The sequence below is a fragment of the Theobroma cacao genome, chromosome 5, assembly GCF_053813885.1.
Source record: "Theobroma cacao isolate CCN51 chromosome 5, ASM5381388v1, whole genome shotgun sequence".
NCBI classification, from domain to species: domain Eukaryota; kingdom Viridiplantae; phylum Streptophyta; class Magnoliopsida; order Malvales; family Malvaceae; genus Theobroma; species Theobroma cacao.
Genome location: NC_142643.1, coordinates 9,633,994 through 9,644,236, shown reverse-complemented (window position 1 = coordinate 9,644,236; position 10,243 = coordinate 9,633,994). Strand labels below are relative to the sequence as shown.

General features: G+C 35.4%; 1 protein-coding gene across 2 annotated transcripts; it reads left to right on the top strand.

The window, feature by feature from the left end:
* Positions 1-622: 622 nt before the first annotated feature.
* On the top strand, positions 623-9,449 carry LOC18598419 (RNA helicase family protein). Of its 2 annotated transcripts, XM_018121997.2 has the most exons (16): positions 623-1,022; positions 1,381-1,526; positions 1,717-1,816; positions 1,903-2,118; positions 2,231-2,326; positions 3,628-3,903; positions 4,484-4,687; positions 4,797-4,952; positions 5,655-5,747; positions 6,089-6,303; positions 7,214-7,373; positions 7,494-7,767; positions 7,860-8,052; positions 8,155-8,341; positions 8,604-8,972; positions 9,128-9,449. In XM_018121997.2, the coding sequence occupies exons 1-16, from the start codon at positions 726-728 to the stop codon at positions 9,257-9,259; spliced, it is 3,114 nt and encodes a 1,037-aa protein (XP_017977486.2). In that variant the 5' UTR covers positions 623-725; the 3' UTR covers positions 9,260-9,449. The 2 variants fall into 2 exon arrangements, with proteins under 2 accessions (XP_017977486.2, XP_017977487.2); XM_018121998.2 differs by lacking the exon at positions 623-1,022 and having other exon boundaries at positions 1,385-1,526; positions 1,713-1,816.
* Positions 9,450-10,243: the final 794 nt, after the last annotated feature.

The window sequence follows — 10,243 nt, the reverse complement described above, 5'->3', positions numbered from 1 at the left end:
AATAAAAATATTTTGTACTAAAAAGATATTCCTTTAATAAGTTATTTTACAATTATACAGAGCCTCTGTTACTTACTCCTTACCATAAATCATTTTAAAAATAATTGTCCCAAATTTTCGAGCCATTCAAGTCCTCTAAAAAAAATTACCTTAATTAATAAAAAAGGATAAAAGATCAAACTTATATGAAAAACTTTTTTCCTTTTACTTTAATTAATGTTGGGTCAAAATCTAATCGGTGGTATCGAATTGGTCTACCTTATGTTGGTCGGTTTAAATTTGCATTTTAAAACCTACATGAGCAGTTGATTATTAGATTGTGTCATAGTATTAACTAAGTTGTTACTATATTTAATAAAATTTAAAAAAATTTATTTTAATTATTTAATATTTTAAATATACATGAACACCATCTTATCAATCCATTTCATAGACTAAAATAATTATAACGGTTGAATTATACATCTTCTGCGATGTACATATATGTGGATCTAACTTAAATTAATGGACTTTTGGAAAATGACTCAAATTAAAAACTTTATCTCCTAAATTATTGAAAAACTTTATATATTTAATTTTTTTAAAAAAATTAATGGTATTTTGGTAACAGTGCCGTTGTTCACTGTGTTTGCACACGGAAGCAATAACCCAGCCCACCGCCCGCTTCCCACAGTGCGATCTATATGGAATAAAACTCCATTATTTCTCTACCTCGTATAAATGTCATGTCCCTGCGCTTGCTTAGTGCTCATAATAGCCTCACTCTGCTCTTTTCCAAACGCCTCTTTCTCGTGCCTACGCCGCTGATCTCTTCATTTCCCCCACCTCAGATTTCCTCCTTCGCCATGTCTCATCGACCTAACTACCAAGGCGGCCGTCGAGGAGGCGGCGGTCCCAACTCCGGACGCGGAGGGGGACGCCGAGGAGGCGGTGGTGGAGGTGGACGCGGAGGACGTGGCGGTGAGCAGCGCTGGTGGGACCCCGTTTGGCGTGCTGAGCGCCTCCGTCAAAAAGCAGCTGAGGTATTCGAAAACTGTCATTTTTGTTTTCTGTTTGAGATTATGTACTGAATACCTGTCTTAGTTTCTCTTTGGCTGTTCTTATTGTTGGCGCTTTTGATTACAAAGGTAAATACTTGTAACGATTTTGAATACTTTAAAGTTATAAAAACTAGCTTTTCTTAAATATCAAATATGATTTTACCGTGTTTGAATGAGTGCCAGTGTGTCACGTTTTACTTATTTGCTCATTTTTAATCAAATATTATTGAATCTTTCATCGTTTGCTTTTGCTTTATGACAACTTTTTAAGAAGATTGATAAAAGCGAGAACCAATCAGACCTTTATTTTTGCTTTTAATGCACTTGTGTTTGTGTTTAGATGGAAGTTCTTGATGAGGGCGAGTGGTGGGATAAGATAAATCAAATGAAAAAAGGAGAGGAGCAAGAGATGATAATTAGGCGAAATTTCAGCCGTTCGGACCAGCAAATTCTCTCTGATATGGCTTACCAATTAGGTCTTTACTTGTAAGTGTACCATAACTACTTAGCAATTAGCCTCGTATTTAGTTTGGAAGTGGTTTTGCCCAATCATTTTGGTTGAAGTAAATATGGTCGTGATTCCATTTTTATTACTTATATATATATATATTTTATTTTTCTTAGTCTTTACAAATTCTTTTTTTTTTCCCTTGATTTTGTACTTGTGGAAAGAAAGCCATGCATATAACAAAGGGAAGGCTCTTGTGGTTAGTAAAGTTCCTTTGCCAAATTATCGGGCAGATCTTGATGAACGTCATGGATCCACACAGAAAGAGGTAAACTTAATGCAACCTATATCCTTAATGTCATTATCTTTTACTGAGTGTTCATATAAGTTCTTCTTTTCCAAATTTTTGTACAGATTCGAATGTCTACAGAAACTGAGAGGCGAGTTGGAAATCTTTTGGATAGCTCAAGGGATGCACGGTCTACTGATGATTCTGGTGTAGCATCCAGTAGGGGAGCTACAAAACCATTGCCTGATGTGAAAAGAACTGATTCAGTTTCTACAATTGGAACAGATTCTGCCAAGGAAAAATTCAGTGCTGAACTCAAGCAAAAGCAGGAAAATTTGAAGGTGTGCATGCTTATCTTAACATGTTATAATATTATCTTTGTTAACATCCATATATCCCAATGGTCCAGGTTGCTATGGTTCAATACTTCTCATGTTATTTAATCTCTTGCAGGCAAGTGATAGGGTGAAGGTGATGCGGTCTTTCCGAGAAAAGCTACCTGCATTCAAAGTGAAAGCTGAGTTTTTGAAAGCTGTTACTGAAAATCAGGTCCAATACTTTGTTAAAACCCAGTTTCTCATGAATTAGGAGAGCATTATTTTTTCTTAGGTGTTACTAGCTTTTTGATGATGTGCTTGATTCTGCCAAACAAGGAGAGAAGAGATTGACGACTAGATGCTAGTGTAAAATTATAGTTGCTTTCTTATAAACATGAAGCTTAAATAACTAGTCACAGTGGATTCTGTACTCAATACGTTTTTGCAGTAATTTTGCATTTGTTTTACAATGGAAAGAAAAGAAGAGTCTTCCTTTTGCTGGATACTCCAAATTGATCAGTGCATATATGATTTTTTAGACATTTTATAAATTTTATTATAGGGTATTATGAAGTTATCCATGAGTTGTTTTGTTATGTTTTATTGTAACTTGGAGGTCATGAAAATTTTGCTCATATGCTCAAAAGCATATGCTTTCTGTACACATGCTTGTATATTTGTTATATTGATCCTTGATACCTGGACCATGAGTGACATAATTATCATATAAATTTCAAAAACAGAGTTGAATACTTGATTTTATCATTAGAAGAGTAGAGGCACTTGCTGTGTGATCAAGCTGAGCTAAAGCTTAAACTCAGCTGAAAACTTCATGCTCAAACTCAACAAAGCTTCTTTTCCATGCTGAAGCATGACTCAAAAAATAGTTGATACCACAACATGTGACTCTATAATGCTTTGCTATTGTATAATTACTGTAAAATTGCAATTATAAGATAAAATTTTATGCTCTATCTTTATCTGCATATTATATATAAAATTAATTACAAATATTTAAAGCAAAAAAAGGTTGTTAATTATGCTCATGAGTTCGTTAAGTCAAGTATTAAAGTGCGCAAACTCAAACTTGATCCACTACTTGAACTATTCAAGCTCAAGTTTGACTCAATAGTGAACTAGTTGAGGTCTAGTATTCAACAAGTCAAGTATGGCTAGCTCACAAGTATCTCTACCTGCATAGTCCAGAGGAACGACAAGAAGATGCCATCTAGAGCATAGTTAACGATGGAACTGAGAACTTGACATTTTGTAGATTTGGGATACTTTCGTGGTCAATATTGCTATCTCTCCCTGTCCCCTCCTCCTCATCCTTTATCTTTCTTAATATTCTTGCTTTGTTAAATCACGCTAAGATAGCTTATTTACCACTTTTAGATTTCAGGTACTGACTTACATACACAGATCAATCAAATAGTTCTGTTTATTTCTTTGGCTTAATTTGCAGTGCATAAGATGCTATTATTATTATTATTATTATTATTATAATTATTATAATTTTATTCAATGATACAGGTTCTAGTGATATCAGGAGGAACGGGCTGTGGTAAAACAACACAGCTTTCTCAATTTATTTTAGAAGAGGAGATATCATGTCTGCGAGGTGCTGATTGTAACATAATATGTACTCAGCCGCGTCGTATATCTGCCATATCAGTTGCATCTAGAATATCCTTGGAAAGGGGAGAGAGTCTTGGTGAAACAGTTGGTTATCAGATTCGCCTAGAATCAAAGCGCTCTGCTCAAACACGACTCTTGTTTTGCACAGCTGGAGTGTTACTCAGACAGTTGGTACTATTATGTCCTGTTTTGTTGTTTAAATTAAGTTTGAATCTCTAAGTTGGTATTTTCTTTGTAGTTTATTCTTTTCAAGATTTCTAGTGATGGTTTGAAATTTTTAAACTCTTTTTGGCTAGCAATCTGATACTTGTAGCTTGGCTGCGACATAACTTTTATGTTGGTTTTTTTTTTTTTGAACTTTTATGGTGTTTACCTGTCACTGACAAATCATACAGTTTTCTCCTTTTGTTACTTAAAGTTTTTCTTGGTTACTTAAGTGAAATGCGTTCTGCTAGTAAAGTTTTTTTTGGGATACTTAAAGTAAACTAGAGCTATTGTTTGTTTTATGCTTGTCTTGATGTGATCAAACCACACGGTTTTTTCTCTCCATTACAAAAATTTTTCTTGGTTGCTTCAGTGAAATGCATCCTGCTAGTAAATTTTTGGAATGCTTAAAAAGCATTGGAGCATTTGTTTGCCTTGTGTTCATCGTGATGTGATTATTCCTCCAGTCAGCTAGTTGTACTTAACTCTTGTATTTCCTGCTATGACTTCTTTTTCTTTCATTTCTATATTCATACTGAAACTGCAGGTTCAGGACCCTGATTTAAATGGTGTGAGCCATTTGCTAGTGGATGAAATTCATGAAAGAGGCATGAATGAGGACTTTCTGTTAATAATTTTGCGTGACCTTCTTCCTCGGCGTCCAGACTTGCGTCTTGTTTTGATGAGTGCTACCATCAATGCTGATTTGTTCTCCAAATACTTTGGAAATGCTCCAACTATTCACATACCGGTATAGTCAGTAGTGAAGTTTCTTAGAAGTAGGACTGTGTTTTCTTCTGTTCATTGCATAAACTGTATTTGCTTATCTTTTAGCATCATCATTTACTTTCTATATGCAGTGGTTGACTTTTCCTGTGGCAGAGTTATTTCTGGAGGATGTGCTGCAGCAAACTCGTTATAATATCAAATCAGAGTTTGACAACTTTCAGGGCAATTCACAAAGAAGAAGGAAAGAGCTGGATTTGAAGCAAGATAATTTAACTGCACTGTTTGAGGCACGTATTGAAAGATAAATTCAATTATTGTCAGTCTCTTTGCAACTATTAAATTTTGCAAAGAATTAACAAATACAATCAAAGGGTCATGACCTAGTTATGCTGTCACTAAATTGGGACCATATATACATATATAAATGTTACCATTCTGCCAAAATTTTTTCCTTGACATTTTTAATTGATAGAAAATTTTGGAAGTAAATTAATAATTTTTATAGTCCATAAATTTCCCATACAGGGTCGTTAATTAGGGGTCCAACAAAAGCAGGATGCTAAACCCTTTGGTTTTTTGCCAAACTAACTGGTTTCAAATCTAGTATTTGCACTCTTGTGCTGTTTAGCTTAATGCTTTTTCACACCGTACTATGGCACCAATAAGTAAGTTTTACTAGACATTATTTTTCCACTTTCTTTTATTTATACTAACTAATATATGTGCTTCTTGTGAGTGCACATCTTAGCTTCATTTCAGATATGTTGCTTGCTCTTACTCTCTCTCTCTTTCCATTTTCTCTTTGTGATAATTCACATTCCTTTTATTAGCAGTTTAGCATATATTAACCAGGGATGTAATGCTTTCATCTGGACAATGTAAATAGGTACCTTTTATCAATAAATAGATGAATAAGCCACTTACCGTTTAGGAAATTTCTTCTTCAATTCTGTTAAATACTTATTACATTGTGGCATTTTCTTGTGTAGGATGTTGACATTGATTCTCACTATAAGAATTACAGCGTATCTACTAGACATTCACTTGAAGCATGGTCAGGTTCACAGATTGATTTGGGTCTGGTATGTAACTTACGAAGTCAGCTAAATACTATAACTTGCTTTTTTTGCCAGCTTGAAAGGGAAATTTATGTAGTGTGGCATTCTAATTATCATTGATGGCTGTTTGTTTGCTTATTGTTTTTTTTTTTGGGCCCTGCCATTTTCATGGTTATAGTGAAACAGAGTATCTTTTTAAAAAGATTTTTTTTTAAAAGATTTTTTTTTAAAAGAAAGAAAATATATATTGTTGCTTTTACCATATCTTTTCTTCTTCTTTCTCATTTCTTTTTTGCAATAACCTTTTCAACTATATATACTGTTGCTCCATGTCTAATTATGTTGCTGTCACTGGAAATTTGTAGGTGGAGGCTGCAATTGAATATATTTGCCGCCATGAAGGTGATGGAGCGATTCTTGTATTCCTCACAGGCTGGGATGACATTTCTAAGCTCCTTGACAAGATTAAAGTAAACAGCTTTCTTGGGGATCTTAGCAAGTTTCTGGTTCTTCCTCTGCATGGTTCAATGCCTACCATTAATCAGCGTGAAATATTTGACCGTCCTCCCCCTAACAAGCGGTACTGTTTCTGTCTTATTAGTTTGTTGTTTCTTGAAGGTGGATGGTGTCCATTTTCATTGGCCGCTGGCGTTATAGCTTTTTCCTTTCTTCTCGAGTGTATATTTTATAGTACTAGACTATATTGATTAATAACAGGAAAAATAACTTTTTACTGTTAAACTTGACTGCCTTACAATGATGATATCTCCTGTCGCTGATTTTTTGGTAATTAGAACTTGTACCATACGATGACCAAACGGTCCTGTAAAGAACTAAGCATGAATCTGCTTATTCTGATCATATTACCCTGAAGCAACGATTCATATTACGAGGAAGTGGAGGAGATATTGGAATGATACTTAAACAGAGATTGGCATCTAAGATTCTTCTGCTCTTTAGTTGATAATGACAACTAATTTTTATGGACCCTTTGACTTGTAAACCCTTTTATTTTCCCTATGTTTAGTTATATGTCAGGTTTGAAACATCATTTTTAAATAGGTTAAACCCTTGCGGTAGATTGAATTGAATAGCAAGAATGATGCATTCTATTTTTTATTTAGATTCTTATTAATTGATATAATTTTTTTTTAAGATGAAATCTTATAAAACAATGTTTATATTATCTTGCTTTTTACTATAAGAACACAAATTCTGGAACTTGTCTGTGACAGTAAAGATGGATTTTGTTTGTCAAGTCGAAAGGAGTAATTTCTCAGCCAAAGTGCTGTTTTTGCTAAGCTACTTGTCATTCATGGCCCCATAATTTTTGCAACATATGGGTTCGTAGAATTTTCTTTTCTGTAGATTTCCATTAACTGGTAATGTGATCAGTGCAGTTTTACTTCTTTTTTTTTTTTTTATCATTTTGTTTTGGTTTCTCTTTTGTCTCTTTTATTGAATTCTGAATCTGCATCTCTATCTTTCAGAAAAATTGTCCTGGCAACAAATATTGCTGAAAGTAGCATCACCATAGATGATGTTGTCTATGTAATAGACTGTGGAAAGGCGAAGGAAACAAGTTATGATGCTCTTAACAAGCTGGCATGTCTGTTACCATCGTGGATTTCAAAGGCTTCAGCACATCAGGTATTCATTTAGTTTCAAGAAAGTCTAGATTTAATGGGTAACTCTCTGTATTTATTCGATGTTTTGGGTAGTTTAACTCATTACAAAGATTCTCTTTCTGACATGGTGGGACCATACCAGAGACGGGGCCGTGCTGGCCGTGTGCAACCTGGAGTTTGCTATAGACTGTACCCAAAATTAATCCATGATGCAATGCTTGACTATCAATTACCTGAAATTCTCCGAACACCATTGCAAGAGCTATGCCTTCATATCAAAAGCTTGCAGCTTGGAACTGTGGGATCATTTTTGGCAAAGGCACTTCAGCCACCAGATCCTCTTTCTGTTCAGAATGCAATTGAGCTTCTTAAAACAATTGGAGCTTTGGATGATGCAGAGGAGCTTACTCCTCTGGGTATCTATTTTTTTTTTTTTTAAATTTCTCCAAGTCTCTAACATATGTCAGCCCTACGATGCTAACTGCTTCCTGAACTGGTTTTTTTGCAGGTCGCCATCTTTGCACTCTACCTTTGGACCCAAACATAGGAAAGATGCTTCTAATGGGGGCTATTTTTCAATGCCTGAATCCAGCTTTGACAATTGCATCTGCTCTTGCACATCGTGACCCGTTTGTCCTTCCAATACATAGGAAAGAGGAAGCTGATGATGCAAAAAGATCCTTTGCTGGTGATTCTTGCAGGTTAGGCCCCTATGCTAAGTCATCCTTTCCCTTTTGAATTGCAAATTAAAATTAATTTTGATCCTGTTACTAACTGAAAAGTATACACTCTTTTAAATGTAGTGACCACATAGCACTTCTTAAAGCTTTTGGGGGATATAAAGATGCAAAAAGTAATGGAAGAGAAAGAGCATTTTGTTGGGAATATTATTTATCCCCGGTGACCTTGCAGATGATGGAGGATATGAGAAATCAGTTTATTGATCTGTTATCAGACATAGGCTTTGTGGACAAATCACGGGGTGCTAGTGTAAGCTCTTTGTCTTATCTAATTTTCTTGCCTTACTGAAACCTTTTCTGTGTCCCCCTTTCCTTTCCTTTCTTTTCTAAAGATATGCCTTTGTATCCCTTTTCAAGCATCCCTGGCCATGTTTGATTTATTAGGTTTTCATTTCCACATTGTACATATGCCGGCAGTCTTCATCATGATCTTTGGTTGTTAGTTTTTATCTTCAAAATGGTAGCTGTGTGGTTGTACTTATAGCTAAAAGTCCATGTCTACTTTTATACAGGCTTACAACAAATACAGCCATGATTCGGAGATGGTATGCGCAATCCTTTGTGCTGGGCTTTACCCAAATGTTGTTCAATGCAAAAGAAGGGGAAAGCGTACAGCATTCTACACTAAAGAAGTTGGGAAAGTTGATATCCATCCTGCATCTGTTAATGCAGGCGTTCATCACTTCCCTCTGCCTTACATGGTTTACAGTGAAAAGGTCAAAACAACCAGCATTTTTATCCGTGACTCAACAAACATATCAGATTATGCTTTGCTTCTGTTTGGTGGTAATCTTATTCCTAGCAAAACTGGAGAGGGTATTGAGATGCTCGGAGGGTACCTTCATTTTTCTGCATCAAAGAGTGTATTAGACTTGATACAGGTAATGCCTCTTACGCCTTTCTTTGGGAAAAAAAAAAGAAAAAGAAAAAGGTTACTATCCTCCAGGTCCAGTCTAAGCAATGGATGAAGATTATAAAAGATTTTTCTAATATATTTACGTGTGTTTATTTATTTACTTTTTATTATCATTTCCAGAAACTGCGTGGGGAACTTGGCAAGCTTTTGAATAGAAAGGTTGAAGAACCAGGATTTGATATTTCTGTGGAAGGAAAAGGAGTGGTGTCTGCTGTGGTTGAGTTATTGCACAGTCAAAATGTACGGTACTAAAATGTATGGTACTGAAATCTTACTTTTTCGCTGGCTCTAACATTCTTCATAGTAGGACTTCTGCCATTTTTTTTACACCATGATATAGCAACCTGTAATTTTTTAGGGCTGGTGCGGTAATCTAATGCATTTTATATTCTTGTACACAAAGTTGAAAGATTATTTAATAGCAATCAGCATGTTAAGTTTCTCTCTTGCTTTCTCTTGTGCGGTTTTGGCAGGTGTGGTACTTTCTTTTCTGCACTATGGCTTTATTTCATTCCCCCTTCCCCCTTTGTGTGTTTGATTTTGTGGTGGTGTGTGTTGGGGGTTGTGTGTTTGATTTTGTGGTGGTGTGTGTTGGTGGTCGTGTGTTTGATTTTGTGCTCCACTATCATGTGTTACGATTTATACCAACTTACAAGATATTGGCTGTTTTGACTCATTGGTCGATTTTGTCCAACAAAAGGTGCCTCACATGTTGAAGATAGTGTCAACTCGTAAAAACTCAATTTCACTTTAGTATAAAATCGATGTAAGATTCAAGACTCTCTTTAAAACCATGACATCTTTTCTTGATGCGGGATTCATGGCTTCCCATTAGGACTAAGACATCTTTTGTGATATGGGAATAATGGTTTCTCGTTAGGACTGTGACATCTTCCTCCACTTCAATAAGAGATTATTGTCTTCAGTGACACATAACTAGTATTCTCAAAGTCAGCTTTGGTACCACGTGTCATGAAGTAAGCCTTTTTTTTCAAGTTCGTTATAGCTCACGTGACACTGGGACGATGCTTCTACGCAAGCTAGAGTTCCACTCTATCTGAGCAAGCAGATAATATAGTCACAACTTAGTTCAGGAAAATAACAAAATTACAAAGCATAGCGAACATTATATACACAACCACTATTTCCACAAAAAAAGAAAAATGTTTCGTTAAAAGTAGAATGATTTGGATTAAAGATACCACCATGCCATCATTAAGCTATAGGGTTGACCCT

Excerpts from the sequence above, each read along its gene's own strand:
- LOC18598419 (XM_018121997.2), top strand. The coding sequence starts at position 726 with ATGTCCCTGCGCTTGCTTAGTGCTCATAATAGCCTCACTCTGCTCTTT. Across the intron at positions 8,342-8,603 it reads ACAAATCACGGGGTGCTAGT|GCTTACAACAAATACAGCCA; the intron begins GTAAGCTCTTTG and ends ACTTTTATACAG. Across the intron at positions 8,973-9,127 it reads GTGTATTAGACTTGATACAG|AAACTGCGTGGGGAACTTGG; the intron begins GTAATGCCTCTT and ends TATCATTTCCAG.